The sequence below is a fragment of the Mustelus asterias genome, chromosome 5 (assembly GCF_964213995.1).
Source record: "Mustelus asterias chromosome 5, sMusAst1.hap1.1, whole genome shotgun sequence".
Classification (NCBI taxonomy): domain Eukaryota; kingdom Metazoa; phylum Chordata; class Chondrichthyes; order Carcharhiniformes; family Triakidae; genus Mustelus; species Mustelus asterias.
The window spans coordinates 42,909,976-42,930,845 of record NC_135805.1 but is presented as its reverse complement, the minus strand read 5'-3'; the positions used below and the strand labels follow the sequence as shown (position 1 = coordinate 42,930,845).

General features: G+C 45.6%; 1 protein-coding gene and 1 pseudogene across 3 annotated transcripts in view; both read left to right on the top strand.

Annotated features, from left to right (window-relative positions):
- The window catches only part of elovl4a (ELOVL fatty acid elongase 4a), a 70,256-nt gene that overhangs the window by 4,392 nt on the left and 44,994 nt on the right, over positions 1-20,870 (top strand). For all 3 annotated transcript variants that reach the window (XM_078212447.1, XM_078212445.1, XM_078212446.1), the window contains exon 2: positions 16,985-17,084. In XM_078212447.1, coding sequence (XP_078068573.1) covers positions 17,018-17,084 — 67 coding nt within the window. In that variant the 5' untranslated portion in view covers positions 16,985-17,017. The remainder of the gene's footprint in view (positions 1-16,984; positions 17,085-20,870) is intronic.
- LOC144494566 (U2 spliceosomal RNA) lies at positions 14,859-15,031 on the top strand (annotated as a pseudogene).

Below are 20,870 nucleotides of genomic sequence, written 5' to 3'. Positions count from 1 at the left end.
GACTTGCCCCCTCTCTCTCACACACACTGACTCGCCCCCTCTCTCTCACACACTGACTCGTCCCCCTCTCTCTCTCACACACTGACTCGCCCCCTCTCTCTCTCACACACTGACTCCCCCTCTCTCTCTCACACACTGACTCGTCCCCCTCTCTCTCTCACACACTGACTCGCCCCCTCTCTCTCACACACTGACTCGTCCCCTCTCACTCACACACTGACTCGTCCCCTCTCTCTCTCACACACTGACTCGTCCCCCCTCTCTCTTACACACTGACTCGCCCCCCCTCTCTCACACACTGACTCGTCCCCTCTCTCTCACACTGACTCGCCCCCTCTCACTCTCACACTGACTCGCCCCCTCTCTCTCTCTCACACACTGACTCGCCAACTCTCTCTCTCACACACTGACTCACCCTCTCTCTCTCTCACACACAGACTCACCCCCTCTCTCACGCAGGCACTCGCCCCCACTCTCTCTCTCTCACACACAGGCACTCGCCTCCTCTCTCTCACACACAGACTCGCCCCCTCTCTCTCTCACACACAGACTCGCCCCCTCTCTCTCTCTCACACACAGGCACTCGCCTCCTCTCTCTCACACACTGACTCACCCCCTCTCTCTCTCACACACTGACTCACCCTCTCTCTCTCTCACACACAGACTCACCCCCTCTCTCTCACGCAGGCACTCGCCCCCACTCTCTCTCTCTCACACACAGGCACTCGCCTCCTCTCTCTCACACACAGACTCGCCCCCTCTCTCTCTCACACACAGACTTGCCCCCTCTCTCTCTCACACACAGACTCGCCCCCTCTCTCTCTCACACACAGACTCGCCCCCTCTCTCACACGCAGGCACTCGCCACCCCCTCCCTCTCACACGCAGGCACTCGCCCTCCCTCTCTCACGCAGGCACTCGCCCTCCCTCTCTCATGCAGGCACTCGCCCCCTCTCTCATACGCAGGCACTCGCCTCCTCTCTCTCTCTCTCACACACTGACTCCCCCCCTCTCTCTCACATGCAGGCACTCGCCCCCTCTCACTCTCACACGCAGGCACTCGCCCCCCCTCTCTCTCTCACACACACTGACTCCCCCCCTCTCTCACACGCAGGAACTCGCCCCCTCTCTCTCACACACAGACTCGCCCCCCTCTCTCTCACACACTGACTCGCCTCCTCTCTCTCACACACAGACTCGCCCTCCTCTCTCTCACACACTGACTCGCCTCCTCTCTCACACGCAGGCACTCGCCCTCCCTCTCTCTCTCTCTCACACAGGCACTCGCCCTCCCTCTCTCTCACACGCAGGCACTCGCCCTCCCTCTCTCTCACATGCAGGCACTCGCCTCCTCTCTCTCACGCAGACACTCGCCCCCTCTCTCTCTCTCTCATGCAGGCACTCGCCCCCTCTCTCACACACAGGCACTCGTCTCCTCTCTCACGCAGGCACTCACCCCCTCTCTCACACGCAGGCACTCGCCCCTCTCTCTCACACGCAGGCACTCACCCCCTCTCTCTGTCTCTCTCACACGCAGGCACTCACCCCCTCTCTCACACGCAGGCACTCGCCCCCTCCCCCTCTCTCACGCAGGCACTCTCCCCCTCTCTCACGCAGGCACTCTCCCCCTCTCACACGCAGGCACTCGCCCCCTCTCTCTCTCACAGAGGCACTCGGCCCCTCTCTCTCTCTCTCTCACGCAGGCACTCTCCCCCTCTCTCTCACACGCAGGCACTCGCGCCCTCTCTCTCCCTCTCTCTCACATGCAGGCACTCGCCCCCTCTCTCTCCCTCTCTCTCACATGCAGGCACTCGCCCCTTCTCTCTCACATACAGGCACTCGCCCCCTCTCTCTCTCTCACACGCAGGCACTCGCCCCCTCTCTCTCTCACATGCAGGCATTCTCCCCCTCTCTCTCACACGCAGGCACTCTCCCCCTCTCTCACACGCAGGCACTCTCCCCCTCTCTCTCACACACAGGCACTCGCCCCCCCCTCTCTCACACACAGGCACTCACCCCTCCTCTCTCGCACGCAGGCACTCGCCCCCTCTCTCTCTCATGCAGGCACTCGCCCCCTCTCTCACATGCAGGCACTCGCCCTCCCTCTCTCACGCAGGCACTCGCCCCCCTCTCTCTCTCTCTCTCACACGCAGACACTCGCCCCCTCTCTCACACGCAGGCACTCGCCCCCTCTCTCTCACGCAGGCACTCGCCCCCTCTCTCATTAATCATTAATATAAATGACAAATAACAGTAGACCCAGTACTGATCCCTGAGGCACACCGCTGGGCCCAGACCTCCAGTTTGAAAAACAACCCTCTACAACCACCCTCTGTCATCAAGACAATTTTGCATCCAATTGGCTACCTCACCCTGGATCCCCTGAGATTTAACCTTATGCAACAACCTACCATGTGATACCTTGTCAAAGACCTTGCTAAAGCCCATGTAGGCAAATGTCAACTGCACTGCCTTCCTGTACCTTCTTGGTTACTCCTTCAAAAAGCTCTAACAAATTCATAAGACATGATTTTCCACGCACAAAGCCATGCTGACTGTCCCTAATCAGCCTTTGCCTCTCTAAATGCCTGTAGATCTTGTCTCTCAGAATACCTTCGAACAACTTACTCACTACAGACTTTAGGCTCACCAACTTGTAGTTCCCAAGCTTTTCCATGTAGCCCTTCTTAAACAAAGACACAACATTTGCCACCCTCCAATCTTCGGGCACCTCACCTGTGGCTGTTGATGATTGAAATATCTCTGCTCGGGGTCATGCAATTTCCTCCCGAGCCTCCCACAACGTCCTGGGATACACTTCATGAGGCCCTGGGGATTTATCCATCTTGATGAGCTTTAAGACTTCCAGCACCACCTCCTGTGTAATATGTACACTCTTGGGCTCATTTGCCTTTGCGGCCTTATTGGGAGAGGTTCGCTCTGATGAGGAAAACACCTGCTCCCCATGAATGGGGAACAATTGTGTTGCCCTCGCCGAGAGAACTGGAGTCCATTGAGGCCCTCCAGGGCAGGCCAAGGGCAAGGGGGTTGCCTCTTGGGCAGTGCCAGCCTGGCACCTTGGCACTGCCCACCACAGAGGTCTGCACATGTGCAATAGCTCATTCTGCTGCCTGATCAGGCTGACTGGCAAATTAAGCCCTATCCACTGCCTCTATTAGCTAGAAACCGTCTAGCCCATTTTATCGTGCACCATGCGCATACAAGCGGGAGTAAAAACTCACCCAAAAAATGGATCTATAACTCTCCCATTTTCATGCTAGTTGGACACTTAGAATTTATCTTGTAAAATTCTGCCCAAAGAGTCTGCAAAGAGATATAGATAGGTTAAGTGACTGGGTAAAGAATTTGCACTTGGAGTATCATGTGGGGAACTAAAACGATAAATCAATATTTTTCCTGTTTTCACAGTGGAGGACACAAGTAGCATCGCGATAGTAAGAGTAATGCAGAGGTAATAGAAAGGGAAGAACTTAGAACAATCATCATCAGTAGGAAAATAGTACTCAACAAACTATTGGGATTGAAGGCAGACAAGTCCCCAAGGCCTGATGGCCTAAGTCCTAGGGTATTAAAGGAAGTGGCAGCAGAGATAGTGGATGCATTGGTTATAATCAAAAATTCCCTGGATGCAAGAAAGGTTCCAATGGATTGGAAAAATGCGAATGTAATGCCCTTATTCAAAAAGGGGAGCAGAAAGTAGGAAACATCTGTTGTTGGGAAATTGTTAGACTGTTATTAAGGAAATAATAACAGGGCATTTGGAAAGTCAAAACGCAATCCATCAGAGTCGGTATGGTTTTATGAAGGGTAAATAGTGTTTGACTAATTTGCTGGAGTTGTTTGAAAATGTAACAAGCCAAGTGGATAATTGGAATCCTGTAGATTTAGTATATCTAGACTTCAGGAAGGCGTTTGATAAGGTGCCATACGGAAGGTTAATACACAAGGTAAGATCACATGGGGTGGGGGGTAATTTATTAGCTTGGATAGAAGACTGGCTAACTAACAGAATGTGGAGATGCCGGCATTGGACTAGGGTAAGCGCAGTAAGAAGTCTCACAACACCAGGTTAAAGTCCAACAGGTTTATTTGGTAGCGCAAGCCACAAGTTTTCGGAGCGCTGCTCTTTCATCAGGTAAGTGGGAGTTCTGTTCACAAACAGGGCATATATAGACACAAACTCAATTTACAAAATAATGGTTGGAATGTGAGTCTTTACAGGTAATCAAGTTTTAAAGGTACAGACAATGTGAGTGGAGAGAGGGTTAAGCACAGGTTAAAGAGATGTGTATTGTCACCAGCCAGGACAGTTCGTGAGATTTTGCAAGCCCAGGCAAGTCGTGGGGGTTACAGAGAGTGTGACATGAACCCAAGGTCCCGGTTGAGACCGTCCTCGTGTGTGGAACTTGGTTATCAGTTTCTGCTCAGCGATTCTGCATTGTCGTGTGTTGTGAAGGCCACCTTGGAGAATGCTTACCCGAAGATCAGAGGCTGAATGCCCATGACCGCTGAAGTGTTTCCCAACAGGAAGAGAACAATCCTGCCTGGTGATTGTCGAGTGGTGTTCATTCATCCGTTGTCGTAGCGTCTGCATGGTCTCCCCAATGTACCATGCCTCGGGACATCCTTTCCTGCAGTGTATCAGGTAGACAACGTTGGCCGAGTTGCAAGAGTATGTACTATGTACCTGGTGGATGGTGTTCTCACGTGAGATGATGGCATCCGTGTCGATGATCCGGCACGTCTTGCAGAGGTTACTGTGGCAGGATTGTGTGGTGTCGTGGTCACTGGGTAGTATGCTGCGGACAATGGTCTGTTTGAGGTTGTGCGGTTGTTTGAAGGCAAGAAGTGGGGGTGTGGGGATGGCCTTGGTGAGATGTTCGTCTTCGTCAGCCTTTAGGAGAACAGTGACCACGACACCACACAACTCTGCCACAGCAACCGCTGTAAGACGTGCCGGATCATCGACACGGATGCCATCATCTTACGTGAGAACACCACCCACCAGGTACACGGTACATACTCTTGCAACTCGGCCAATGTTGTCTACCTGGTACGCTGCAGGAAAGGATGTCCTGAGGCATAGTACATTGGGGAGACCATGCAGATGCTATGACAACGGATGAATGAACACCGCTCGACAATCACCAGGCAGGAGTGTTCTCTTCCTGTTGGGGAACACTTTAGCAGTCACAGGCATTCAGCCTCTGATCTTCGGGTAAGCATTCTCCAAGGCGGCGTTCACGACACACGACAACGTGGAATCGCTGAGCAGAAACTGATAACCAAGTTCCGCACACATGAGGACAGCCTCAACCGGGATCTTGGGTTCATGTCACACTATCTGTAACCCCCACGACTTGCCTGGGCTTGCAAAATCTCACTAACTGCCCTGGCTGGAGACAATACACATCTCTTTAACCTGTGCTTAACCCTCTCTCCACTCACATTGTCTGTACCTTTAAAACTTGATTACCTGTAAAGACTCGCATTCCAACCATTATTTTGTAAATTGAGTTTGTGTCTTTATATGCCCTGTTTGTGAACAGAACTCCCACTCACCTGACGAAGGGGCAGCGCTCCAAAAGCTTGTGGCTTCTGCTGCCAAATAAACCTGTTGGACTTTAACCTGGTGTTGTGAGATTTCTTACTAACTAATAGAAGGCAGAGAGTTGGGATAAATGGGGCTTTTTCTGGTTGGCAAGATGTAACTTGTGGGGTACCATAGAGTTTGGTCCTCAGATCCCAACTATTTACAATTTATATTAATGACTTGGAGACAGGGATGGAAGGTACTGCAGCCAGATTTGCTGATGACATGAAAATAGGTGGGAGAGTAAGCTGCAATGAAGAAATAAGAAATTTACAAATGGGTGTGGATAGGTTAGGTGAATGGGCCAAAATGTGGTAGATGGAGTTTAATGTGGATAAGTGTAAGGTTGTGCATTTTGGTCGGAAAAATGCAGAGGAAACTTACAACTTGAATGGGGACAGACTTTGGGGTGCTTTGGTGCAGAGGGTGGCCTTGTGCATGAGTCAGAGAAAACTAGTTTGCGGATACAGTAGATAATAAAGAGAGCAAATGAAATTTTCACATTTGTAGTTAAAGGAATAGAGTATGGTCCTCTAATTGCAGCAACACTAAGCAAGTGTTGCTGCAATTATAAAAGGCATTGGTGAGACTGAACCTGGATTACTGTGTACAATTTGGTCCCCTTTTTGGATGTAGTGGCATTAGAAGAAGTTCAGAGAAGGTTCACCAGATTGATTCCAGAGATGAGGGGTTTTTCTAATGAAAAAAGATTAAGCAGTTTAGGCTAGCGTTTGAAAGAATGAGAGGAGATATAATTGAGGTATATAAGATGATAAAAGGTATTGACAAAGTAGATGTAGAGCAGATGCTTCCTCTTGTGGCCAATCTCAAACAAGAGGTCATAGTTTTAGGATAAGGGGTAGCAGATTTAAAACAGTGTTGAGGCGAAACTGCTTCTCTCGAAGGATCGTAAATATGTGGAATTCACTACCCCAGAGGAGATAGACAGATTTTTAATTATTAATGGGTTGAAGCGTTATGGAGAACAAGCAGGAAAGTGGAGTTGAGGCCGAGATGAGATCAGCCGTGATCATTGAATGGCGGAGCAGGGTCGAGGGACTGAATTGCCTACTCCTGTTCCAAGTTCTTATGTTCTTAAAAGCAGAATGTTATTTCAATGGAGAAATTACAGAATACTACAGATTGCAAGAGGTTTTGGGTGTCCTTGTATCTGAATAACAAAATATCAGCATGCAGATACCACAATTAATTAGGAAGACATAGAATGGTGGTCTAGGGATGTCTTGCTACAACTGTAGAGTATTGGTGAGGCCACACAGTACGGTTTAGTTTTGGTCATCCTACATAGGCACATACTTACACTGAAAATAGTTCAGAGAAGGTTCACTAGGCTCATTTCTGGGATGAGCGATTTGTCTCTCAAAGAAAGGTTGAACAGGTTTGAAGATGAGAGGTGATCTTATTGAAACATTTAAGATGCTGAGGGGGCTGATACTGAGAGATTGTGATCAATGAATATATTCAAGGCAGAGTTAGATAGATCTTTGATCAATAAAGGGGTCAAGGATTATTAGGGCAGACAAGAAAGACCACAATCGGATCAGCCATGATCTTGTTGAATGGCCTACTCCTTCTCATGTACTCCTGGCATCCTCTCCTACAGTCCATATTGAAACTTGTTGGTCCATAGAAAATGGAAACCAGTGAATCCTGTGCCTTCTCAGCTCACTAGCTTCTTCTGCAGCAAATGCGCCAGAGACTGCAAGGCCAGAGGGGCTCCTGAGACATACCTGGCAATGATTGACAGAGTGGACCACCAAGGTGCAAACCCTTAATTCATGAGACCAAAGGCCCCCCTGGTTTGATGGGAATGGTAGAGTGAGGGATATTACTGGCCCGTCATATCATAGTGGATTACTATTTTGCTGCTGTTGATAGCCTGCAGCACCTGAAGAGTATCCAATTTTGAGCTGCTAGATCTGTTCTGAAACTGTCGCATTTGATGTGCACAAAATAAGTTGTCCTCAGTGATATTGTCGGGGCTAGTAATCAAGAACATTTGTTCCATTTCCACATCATTATTACTTTGGTGGACACTAAACTCTAGAATGAGATGGTTAAATGTTGTTATCTCTGTACCTGAAAGTGGGTAGAGATATTGGGTGGAGCCTTACCAAAAAATGGCGAAGTGTTAGGATTTGACTGGAAACCAGCCTGTTTCTCTCCAGAGAAACAGGCAGGTTTTTTCATCAGACCTTATGGCACTTTGTCCAAAGAAAAGAGGGGGCATGTTTCACACTGTCAGGCATGGCCTGAACACGCCGGCAAAGCCAGCTGTGCTGAGCTTGGGGCACCATTATTAAAGGGCGTCCCTATCAGGCAAAGAAATAGCTTCCTCCCCCACTCCTCCATGGAGGTTCTCCCCCCCGACCCCGCACCAACAGTCATCATTGGCGTCACTCTCTCTCCTCACCACTGCACACTAAACATTAGTGAGGCATGAAAATTTAATGAAAGAGAAAATATGGCAAGGGGGGTCTTTAATTACAATTGAGTATATTTAAATGTATAGTAATTGGGTTCATGCCCATTATGGGCATGAATCTGATTATATCGCTGGCGAAAGGCGACGAAAATTTGAGATCGTGATCTCGCCGGCAAGATTCTCATTTTTCGGGTTTCGCTGGACCTTGAGCCCCCACCACCGATCCCGCGGACGGAGATTGCCCCCAATTTTTTCGGTCTGGTTAATCTGTTTTCCATAAACAATATGGGGGCAATTTTGAGCCCCCAGTCTCCGTCTGCAAGAATGGCAACTCATGCTCAAAATCTGGAGAGCGCGATTCGCGCCAGCACATTACCGAGTTCCGGTCTTACCGGCCCCTTGCTGGTGAACTGGCATGAAACACATTGCAGGACCACAACGCAAACTGGAGGAACAGCATCTCATCTTCCGGCTAGGCATTGTACAGCCTTCCGGTTTCAACATTGAATTCAACAATTTCAGATGATTAGCTCTACCCCACCCCAATCCCCTTGTTTTCATTTCATTTCATGTTTTACCATTCCCAACTTTTTATTTCTTTATTGTCTTTCTTCATTTTTCTTCTCCCCCTCCCCCTATTTTATCCCCCCTTTCCTTACCTTTTCTCCCCCTTTGCTTCCCCTTCCTTCTTTTTCTAAATTTTATCTCTCTCCCACCCATTCCCCCCCCCCTTCCCCCTCCCCCCAGATCTTCATCTGTCACAGTTTACCCTCTGATTTCAGCTTCTCTGCCGTTTGGCCATTCACACCTCTTATTCTCTCTATGGACTGCCATTAGCAGCCTTTTCCCCTGGTTTCTGTGTCTATGACATCTTTCATTCCCTCACCCTGCAGTACAAATATCTCCGACTTTCTATGCCTTTTAGCTTTGATAAAGGGTCATCTGGACTTGAAACGTCAGCTCTTTTCTCTCCTTACAGATGCTGCCAGACCTGCTGTGATTTTCCAGCATTTTCTCTTTTGGTTTCAGATTCCAGCATTCGCAGTCATTTGCTTTTATTCTGACTCTTAATTCTCTTTGGTTTGGGAGAGGAAAGTCATTCAGCGTTCCTGCTTCTGTTTGCTAGCTAGTGACCTTGCTGGAAGCGCATGCATGGACAGAAAATTAGAACTGGTTTGGCCATTGCAATGACTGTCCCCTTTGTTGAATAAGCTGTGGAGTCGAGACTCGTATGAGTAATGCTCACATATGAATAATGGTTGCATGGGTTGGTACTAGAGGATATCCAGTCCCATGGAACCACATCCTTTGTGCAATTTGCAACCTGTGAAGAGAAGAATTGGCAAAAAAATACTTTTAAAAGGACAAAACGTTAATGAAAAACGCAGCTGCAATATATACAATATAAATGTTATTTTTTATTTTATTGGAATTGACTGCAGCTAATTTTCACATAGATAACAGTCACAGATTCACACATTTTAAAATAAATGATTCACAGTTGCATTGCATTTAATAATCAGACTTATTTTTCTGAATATCTAAACTAATTTTTCAATCTTACAACTGTTTAAAGCTTGATGGTTAGAAGTGTTCAAATAATTTTGTTTCATGCACTTGACTAAATTTTATACCACGTAGAACGTAAAATTGAAGTATAGAACAGCATGTCATTTATTTCTTGCCCATGTGCGGCAATTTTCTAACCGTCTGTATTCCCAACAACTCTCCTACTCTGTTTTTTCATATAATTAAGAATCCATTATCCTGATCAGCATTTTGCTCCTTTGTGCCTTGTTTGAGTCAGATGGAGTCAGATCATCAAAAACCTCACAATATACTTTCATTTCTGAGAGCCTGGCACCACTGTTTTTATGGTGGACATCTTTTAATTAATCATGTTGTGCCTGCATTGGAGTGGGGGGAGGGGAGAGACTGTGAATGGGGGGGGTGGGCACATGACCGTGAGGGGGTTATGCCCTTATGGTGGCGATGAGGGTGTGGGTCACCTGATTGGTGCGGTGGGGTGTCCCAATCTTTGAGTTTTGTGAAGGTGCCCCGATCTTTGAGTGGGGGGTGGGAGGGTGTCCCTCTGAGTGCGGGGGTATTCCTCTTGTCCGCCAGGGGTCCTAATTTCTGTTGAGGGGTAGGGCTTTAATTTAACTTTGAGATCAGGGCACCCTTTTAAAAATGTCAGAAGATCTGGTGAGAAAACCTGCTGTGTACCTGGAGGAAAACATGCCAGTTTTCAGTCAGAATGTGACACTTTGCCATTTTTTTGGAAACTTCTGCCCAACGTTTCGGATCTAAATCTGTAGAAGGGTTATTTAGATCCGAAACGTTAACTCTCTTTCCCTCCACAGATGCTACCGGACCTACTGAGTTTATCCAGCATTTCTTGTTTTTAGTTTAGATGAAAATAGAGTAAGTTTATTAAAACAGAGTTTATCCCCACATTTCCAAGATCACCTCCAGGCCCCTAATTCTTAGAATTGTGAAAATCTAGTAACAAGAATCATTCCCAATATTTGGAAGACATTTGAAAAGTTCTGATGGAATGATGAAACAGAAACTGGTATCAGCAAAAACCTAGTGGTGACTATTTTAATAAATAATTAATGAAGTACGAGTAAAAATTATATTTGAGTAATGTCAACTTTCATTCATAAAGTATTTGTGTGGAAGGAAATTTTCACAAAATTGTCAAAGTTAGAAACCTTGGCTTGAAAATGTCAGAAGCTGAAAAATGATATTGCAGAAAGAAGAACAAAGTTGAATCACAGTTTTGCACATCAGATGTTCACAGATTTGCATGCAAGTTTTCTCTCTGGATAAACTCAATTTCAGTCGCCTGTTGGAGGAGCTGAAATTGGGTAGAAAATTTCTTCCAATGTTTTTGGTTCAATTTATTGGCCTGGTGGATTATTCCAAATATTATCACTGTTTTGAATAAAGGTGCTCCTCCTCTTTAGCCAACTGAGATTTACATTCCACTACTTTTCATTTATTTTCTCAGGTCTTGTATTCCTTGCTCAATTTGAACAATCTGAGTTCTCTTATTTACACCATTTTGTATACTTTGAGTTTTGAGGCCCTTTTTAACGGCCCTTCCAGATTAGAATTAAACTTCCTTAATCTTTCTTCCTCGTTCATCTCTTTATACATGAGGTTAGTCTTGTCCTCTGTGGCATCCTTTCTAAGGCTTTTATCATTACTGTGGTAAGGTAACTAAAACTCAACACAATTGTCTGAGCAGTGCATTATAAAATCTAAAATAGTCTCACAACACCAGGTTAAAGTCCAACAGGTTTATTTGGTAGCGCGAGCTTTCGGAACGCCGCTCGTTCATCAGGTGAGTGTAGGATTTGTTTAACAAACAGGACATATATAGACACAAACTCAATTATAAGATAATGGTTGGAATGCGAGTCTTAACAGGTAATCAAGTCTTTACAGGTGCAGACAAGGTGAGTGGAGAGAGGGTTAAGCACAGGTTAAAGAGGTGTGAATTATCTCAAGCCAGGACAGTTAGTGAGATTTTGCAAGCCCAGGCAAGTCGTGGGGGTTACAGATAGTGTGACATGAACCCAAGATCCTGGTTGACGCCGTCCTCATGTGTGCGGAACTTGGCTATCAGTTTCTGCTCAGCGATTCTGTGTTGTCGTGAGTCTTGAAGGCTGCCTTGGAGAACACTTACCCAAAGATCAGAGGCTGAATGCCCGTGACTGCTGAAGTGTTCCCCGACAGGAAGGGAACACACCTGCCTGGTGATTGTCGAGTGGTGTCCATTCATCCATTGTCGTAGCGTCTGCATGGTCTCGCCAAGACTCTTACGACTTGGCCAACGTTGCCTACCTGATACGCTGCAGGAAGAGATGTCCCGAGGCCTGGTACATTGGCAAGACCATGCAGACACTACGACAACAGATGAATGGACACCACTCAACAATCACGAGGCAGGAGTGTTCCCTCCCTGTCGGGGAACACATCAGCAGTCAAGGGCATTCAGCCTCTGAACTTCGAGTAAGCATTCTCCAAGGCGGCCTTCAAGGCACACGACAATGTGGAATCGTCGAGCAGAAACCGATAGCCAAGTTCCGCACCCATGACGACGGCCTCAACCGGGATCTTGGGTTCATGTCACACTATCTGTAACCCCCAGCAAGCCTGGGCTTGCAAAATCTCACAAACTGTCCTCACTTGAGACAATTCACACCTCATTTAACCTGTGCTTAACCCTCTCTCCACTCGCCTTGTCTGCACCTGTAAAGACTTGATTACTTGTTAAGACTCGCATTCCAACCATTATCTTGTAATTGAGTTTGTGTCTATATATGTCCTGTTTGTGAAACAAATCCTGCACTTACCTGATGAAGGAGCGGCGCTCCGAAAGCTCGTGCTACCAAATAAACCTGTTGGACTTTAACCTGGTGTTGTGAGACTACTTACTGTGCCTATCCCAGTCCAACGCCGGCAACTCCACATCAAATCCTAAAATAATTAGATTTTTGAAATTACTTCGATGTTTTCTGGACTTTGTAAATTAAATCTCACTGTACTAGTTCAATTCCACTTGTATAATTATGATTAATGATTTCTGATAAACTATACTTTCCATTTACCCATGTGAAAATATCATCTGCTCAATTGTAAACTCAATTGAGTAAACAATCTATTTGCTGCAATCCCTGTCTCTGCTGCTCTCATTATTCTAGCTGGCTATGGTTTCAAGTGATTCATCTGCATTGGAATTAACACAGATCCAAATATTGTTTCCATCAAACCACTCTTCCTTCCCCACCTCTTCAAGTTTAACATTAAATCTCTTGAGACATCTCAGCTATTTTTTGAATTAGCTTTGTATCCAATTTTGTGCTTTTCCTTATTTTTGTGGCTTTTAGTTTAATTAAATATTCAGTGTGGCCAGCTCTTGCCTTATTGGGTTTACGTGTTGATTCATAAAGATTGAGGGGGCAAGATTCCAGAGGTTGTTAGGCAGGGTCTTCCCTTTCTAAATCTCTGCTGATTATTATTAAGTATTTGTTATACGTGTACCCTCAATTCCAATATGTTACATATATTTGATAATCTGTAGTTGCTAGAATCAAATTTAGCTTTTGTTTGAAAAATGCATTTGTCTGCTTCAAGCTTTGTGAAACATCAGTCAGTAAGTAATTTTTCATTAGTAGCTGTGTCCTGCAAATTGATTCCCTAGTCTCCTTCAGCATCAAAAGCTCAAAGTCAGGAATCCTACTACGAAGTTGACTTTGAAATCCTCTAACACATGGGGTGTGTTATAGTTATCAGATTGCAAATTATTAATGGTGTACATGCTATTTCCAATCAAAGGTCATTCCTATTGTTCTTCAAAGAAGCGAAAACATAGATACTGATTCTTTATTAAAAAGTTGACTGGGGATTAGCTTTGTATAAGGTTCTTCGACAAGCCGGCTAAACCAGGTGAGGGTAGCCGATGGGTCTCAACCCTCGGTGAGTTAGGGTGATGTCTATCCCAGCAGGTGAAGACAGATTCCGGCAGATTGAGCGGACGAGACCAATGGAAGGTCCAACGGTCAAGAAGGCGGTCTCTGCAAGCATTGTGGAACGCAAAGAGCAGGACAAGACACAGAAGACGTCCTGGTCATCCACTGCGCCTAGTCCCATCTCCAGCCATCTCGACTCTTGTCTTGCCACTGGATCCAGATGGGAATTGGGAAGAGAGAGAGAGGCTGACGCTGCGCAACTCTCGCTCACTTTAATCCAAATCAATGCGCTAGTCTCGACACCATCATCACCTCTTTTGTTCAACCTTTGAAGTCCTGTGGCGATGGGCGAGCGACGAAGCAGCAGGTGTGGATACACTGGGAGCTGTAGTCACGGACCTGCACACAGGCGGCTCAGGTCTAATGATCATTTTCCGCTGACCGCAGCAGAGTGAAACCCGGCGTCTACCTGGGCGACTGAGCAGCCCTCTTCAGGAACGCACTGCTCACCTCCGTAGAATTAGGATGGGGTTAGAAAAGGTGCCCTAAAATGGTGTCGAGGTCCTCATCGACGACGATGGACGAACAACAACACAAAGAGGTGGAGAGGTTTAACTGTGAAGTTCTAGATAGAAATGCTAAATTGGCGGAAGGGTTTACCATCTGCAGTGAAATGGATCGGGGGGGGGGCGCGGTCGGGCCATTGGGATGATGTGTGAGAGGATAAAATGAGGTGACAGGAGAGCATGTAAGGGACTGTAAAGCTGGAGACCGTTGTAGAGGAATCTAGACGAGGATTTCAAATTTAAAATGTTGGGGGGACAAAGGGAGCCACTGCAGGTTGATTGAGAGGATGGGAAATCTGGACTTAGCATTGGAGAAAATGTGGATGGCAGAGTTTTGATGAATTTGGAGATTATGTATGTAACTAATACGGCATAAGAGGTTAATAGAAAGCAATAACTTAGAAAATGCCAGGAATTTTAAATTAATTAACGTGCGAACAACATGTTAAAATGAATTTTCTTTCTGTTTATATATGCCCTTAGTAAAAGGTTGACTTTAATTATGTTAATTTAGGGTATCTTTGTTTGCCATTGAAGCAATGCTTATTTTTAGGAACAGTTAAGTTGAATTGATTTTAGTAATTTTAAATTTATGGTATTCTAGTGGAATTTTAGAATCTAGAAAACACATAGAAATGATGTGTCCGTAAGCAGCCAGACTTGAAGGTTGAGCAGTAGAGTATTATCAATAGGATAGTAGCATGCTAATGCTGTGATGCTTTTATCAGTCGTGGCCAATTTTCGAAGGCATCGCTTCTCGGCCTTTTGGCTAAGATCAAGTGTAGTATGGTCGGCAGCCCATGGTCGGCCGCACTTGGTCGAGGTCATTAGGTTACGCTGAAGCTTCATATGTTTCATATGAAGCAATTTTTAAAAGTGGCATCTCGGCCTTTTGGCTAAGATGCAAATGAGCTCAAGTCTTGGAGGAGGAACCTCCCCCTTTTCCAATCAGCTTGGCTCACGTAGATCAGGCCCAGGACAGGGTGGTTTGGTTGCTCGCCCTGTCTTGTCAGCCTGGATCTGAAATGTCTCAACTTGTTGAGACTCTGAATTGGATTTGATTTGATTGAATTGGAAAAGTATGAAAAAAAAATTACTGTGTAATGAGTTAGTAGAGAAAATGGCAAGAAAGTTGTGTTTCACAGATAACACTGAAGCAAAGAGTAAGTTTTTGTAGCATTCTTTAAAATCTGTAAGATGTTTATAGCGAGGACAGTTGATAAATATAATTACTATCAGAGCTATTGATGATTTTTTGTAATATTAACTGTTTAAGACACCATTACTGAATCTAAACTTTGGGGTAATTCAGCATCGTATAGTAGATCACTGATACTGGTCACCCTTCTACATGAAGGCAAGGTCAGGTTATTTTAGGAAGTCACTTTTAAAATACTTCAGATATTAATCTTTACTATCTGAACAGTATGAATGTTAGCCTGTAATAGTACGATGCGGGACAGATCATTCTGCTTGTGATGAGGTGCTGCTCGATAATGTTGCAAATATATGCCATAGGTGACTGGCATTGTTGACATGTTAAATCGCTAATCCAAAGAGTAGCTTATTATTACAATATTTGCCCCGCCATATTGACTTTCTATTGTTGACATAACTGTCTAGCAGAGATGACAAATTGAGTGAGACACTTTCTCCTTAGAAGGGAACAGTTTACAAATTAACTCTTACATTAATCCAAAACTTCAGTTAGGAGGTGACATTGACAGAGCATTAGAAGCATGTTTTATTTTTTTGTTGGTTTGCTTTAGAAGCAGGTTGTTTGTTGGTTTGCTTATGAAATTATGCTGTCTAGTGGGAAGAGCTGAATGAATCAGAAATAACAAAAGGCAAGATGAAATATAGTTAGGTGGATTCGGGGCTGATTTTGGATAGTAGTGGGAATGGGGACATTGGCTTATTTAAATTTCTTTCTAAACCAAGAACTTGAATTTATATAGTGCCTTTCACTCAACTCAAAGAGCTTTGTAACTAATGAAGTACTTTTAAAGTGCTTCATTAGTTACTTGTAATAATGTAGGAAGTGTGGCAGCCAATTTGTGCAGCAACAACTTGAATTTATGTAATATTATGTATTACCTTTATGTAGGAAAATATCCCAAGGTGCTGCCCAGGAACTTAATGAGATAAAAATTGACATTGGGCCGAGGAAGGTGATTAAGAGGGTGATGCGCTACTCAAACAGGGTTAACTAAAATTTGAGATTTAAGTTTTAAGAATGGCCTTGGGGGAGGAAATGGATGGAGTGGTTTAGGGAGGATCCCACAAACTGCATTTAAACAATTGACCATATCATCCTGTTAGATACACTAGTTGAGGAATAAATATTAATAATGAGAAAACCCTGCTTTTCTTCAAATTATTTCATGGGATCTTTTTCCTCCAGGAAGATGACAGATTTAGGGTTGGATCTTCCGGTCCTGCTGAAATAAATCTCTCATAGTGGGTTCTCTGGCAGCGTGACTGGTGGGACCGGAAGATCCTGCTAACAGCCAATAGCCAGCTGCCTCCAGCTCTGGGGACCAGTGAGGGGCCCGGAAAATCCTGGCCTTACTTTTGTATCCCATCCAATATAGAGCATCTCTGGCGTGGTACTCCCTCAGGCTGAAGGTTCACCTCAGATTATGTGCTGAAATCTTTGGAGTGGAGAATCAATCCATGACATTCCAACTCAGAACTTGGCCAAAGCTTTCACCTGAACTCAGTTCAAGGCTTGAATTTGGTGCTTAAATATATCTCAATGTATTTTGCTGGCTTTTATATGTTGTGAGGACCTTGTATTTAAAGTATCAAATTATCAGAGATATAACTGGAATAATTTATGAACTGAACCAATGTTTTATTTTATTTTTCATAGGTACAGTAGGAATAATACTTTTTGAATGAAATCATGGATGCAGTAGTTCACCTCATTAATGATTCTCTGGAATTCTATCGATGGAGCCTCATCATTGCAGGTACTTATTTATATTCTGTTCAGAATAATGCAGCATTAATACTAGACTTTGTGTATTCTGTACACCTCTTCATGTAGAGCGTGGGTGTGTTCATATTATTCAATGTGTGTTTTTCTAACTTCTCTGTTAGGCCTAGGTAATGTTACCGGACTTGGGTAGAAAATAGACTTTGTTGCAACATAATCATCTTCCAAACAATTAATGTGCCAAAAATCTCACTCTGGGTATAGACCAAAATTCTAATGTGCATGTGGCATGCCACGAGTGAAAAAAATAGCATTCTTAAATATCTCACAACACTCCCTGGAGGCGATGGCTAGTCTATTAATCCAGAAATTCTGTTAATGTTCTGGGGACCTAGGTTCGAATCCTGCCGCGGCAGATGGTGGATATTTCAATAAAATTCAAAAAAAAAATATCTGGAATTAAGAGTCTACTGATGACCATGAAACCATTGTTGATTATTGGAAAAACCCATCTGGTTCACTAATGTCCTTTAGGGAAGGAAATCTGCCATCCTTGCGTGGTCTGGCCTACATGTAACTCCAGAGCCACAGCAATGTGGTTAACTCTCAACTGCCCTATGAAATGGCCTAGCAAGCCACTCAGTTGTATTAATTACTACAAAGTCTCAACAAAGAAATGAAACTGGACAGACCACTTGGCTTCGACCTAGGCACCGGAAAAGACAACGGCAAAACAAACAGCCCTGTCGACCCTGCAAAGTCCTCCTTACTAACATCTGGGGACTAGTGCCGAAATTAGGAGAGCTGTCTCACGGACAAGACAAACAACAGTCTGACATAGTTATTCTCACAAAATCATACCTTACAGATAAACACCCTAGACACCACCATTACCATCCCTGGATATGTCCTGTCCCACCGGCAGGACAGATCCAGCAGAGGTGGCGGCACAGTGGTATACGGTCAGGAGGGAGTTGCCCTGGGAGTCCACATGGCTTCAGGTTAAACAGGGGAAGGAAACCTCTTACTAGTCAGCATGTACAGTCATCCTTTGGCTGATGAATCAGTATTCCTCCATGTTGCACAACACTTGGAGGAAGCACTGAGATTGGCAAGGGCACAAAATGTATTCTGGGTGGGGGATTTCAATGACCACCACCAAGAGTGGCTCAGAAGCAGAAGTGCTGGTCGAGTCCGAAAAGATATAACTACTAAGACTGGATCTGCAGCAGGTGGTGAAGGAACCAACAAGAGGGAAAAACATACTTGGCCTCCTCCTTACCAATCTGCTGGCTGTAGATGCATTTGTCCATGATGGTATCGGTAAGAGTGACCACCGTACAGTCTTTGTGGAGATTAAGTCCTGACTTCGCATTGAGAATAACCTCCATCATGTTTTGTGGCACTATCACCATGCTAAATGGGACAGACTTCGAACAGATCCAGCAACTCAAGACTGGATACCTATGAGATGCTGTGGGCTATCAACAGCAGCAGAACTATACTCCAGCACAATCTGCAACCTCATGGCCCGGCATTTCCCGCACTCAACCATTACCATCAAGCCAGAGGATCAATCCTGGTTCAATGGAGAATTCAGGAGGGCTTGCCAGCAACACCAGGCCAAACAGGACTACTTGCATGCCAAATGGCATAAACAGCAAGTGATAGACAGAGCTAAGCAATCCCACAACCAACGGATCTGATCTAAGCTCTGCAGTCCTGCATCATCCAGTCATGAATGGTGGTGGACAATTAAACAACTCACTGGAGGAGGAGGCTCCATAAATATCCCCATCCCCAATGGCGGAGAAGGTGGTGAAGAAGGCAAATGGTATGCTTGCCTTTATAGGACGGGGTATAGAGTATAAAAGCTGGAGTCTGATGTTGCAGCTGTATAGAACGCTGGTTAGGCCACATTTGGAGTACTGTGTCCAGTTCTGGTCGCCGCACTACCAGAAGGACGTGGAGGCTTTAGAGAGAGTGCAGAGAAGGTTTACCAGGATGTTGCCTGGTATGGAGGGTCTTAGCTATGAGGAGAGATTGGGTAAACTGGGCTTGTTCTCCCTGGAAAGACAGAGAATGAGGGGAGACCTAATAGAGGTGTACAAAATTATGAAGGGTATAGATAGGGTGAACAGTGGGAAGCTTTTTCCCAGTCGGAGGTGACGATCATGAGGGGTCACGGGCTCAAGGTGAGAAGGGCGAGGTATAACTCCGACATCAGAGGGACGTTTTTTACACAGAGGGTGGTGGGGGCCTGGAATGCGCTGCCAAGTAGGGTGGTGGAGGCAGACACGCTGGCATCGTTTAAGACTTAGCTGGATAGTCACATGAGCAGTCTGGGAATGGAGGGATACAAACGGATGGTCTAGTTGGACCAATGAGCGGCACAGGCTTGGAGGGCCGAAGGGCCTGTTTCCTGTGCTGTTCTTTGTTCTTATCAGTGCAAAAGATAAGGCTGAAGCATTCGCAGTAATCTTCAGCTAGAAATGCCGAGTGGATGATCCATCACGGCCTCCTCCAGTGGTTCCAGCATCTCAGATGCCAGTCTCCAGCCAATTAGATTCACTCCACGTGATATCAAGAAACGGTTGGAGGCACTGGATACACAAAGGCATTGAGCCCTGATAACATGCCACTCCTCTAGCCAAGCTCTTCCAGTACAGTTAGAACACTAGCATCTACCCAACAGTTTGGAAAATTGCCCAGGTATGTCCTGTACACACAAAGCAGGACAAATCCAACCTGGCCAATTACCGCCCAATCAGTCTACTCTCGATCATCAGTAAAGTGATGGAAGGGATCATCAGCAGTGCTATCAAGCAGCACCTGCTCAGCAATAACCTGCTCAGTGATACCCAGTTTGGGTTTCGCCAGGGTCACTCAGCTCCTGACACTACAGCCTTGGTTCAAACATGGACAAAAGAGCTGGATTCCAGAGGTGAGGTGAGAGTGACAGCCCTTGACATCAAGGCCGCATTCGACGGAGTATGGCATCAAGGATCCCTCACAAAACTAGAATCAATGGGGGTAAACTCTGCTGGTTGGAATCATATCTGGTACACACAGGAAGTGGTCATGGAGGGTCAGTCATCTCAACTCCAGGGCATCTCTACAGGAGTTCCCCTGGGTAGTGTCCTAGATCCAACCATCTTCAGCAGTTTCATCAATGACCTTCCCTCCGTCATGTGGTCAGAAGTGAGGATTTTGCATGTGATTGCATAAAGTTCAGCACCATTTGCGACTCCTAGATACTGAAGCAATCCATGTTCAAATGCAACAAGATTTGGACAGTATCCAGGCTTGGACTGACAAGAGGCAAGTAACATTCGTGTCACACAAATCACAAGCAATGACCATCACCAATAAGAGACACTCTAACCACCGCCAGTTGACATTCAATGGTGTTACCATCACTTAATCCCCCACTGTCAACATCCTTGGGGTTACTATTGACCAGAAACTCAACTGGACTCATCATATAAACACAGTGGCTACAAGAGCAGGTCAGAGGCTAGAAATACTCACCTTCTGACTCCCCAAAGCCTGTCCACCATCTACAAGGCACAAGTCAGGAGTGTGATGGAATACTCTCCACTTGCCTGGATGGGTGCAGCTCCAACAACACTCAAGAAGCTTGCCACCATCAGGACAAAGCAACCCTCTTGATTGGCACCACATCCACTCCCTCCACCACCAACGTTCAGTATAGCAGTGTGTATTATCTACAAGATGCACTGCAGCAATTCACCAAAGGTCCTTAGACAGCACCGTTCAAACCCATGACCACTTCCATCTAGAAGGACAAGGGCAGCAG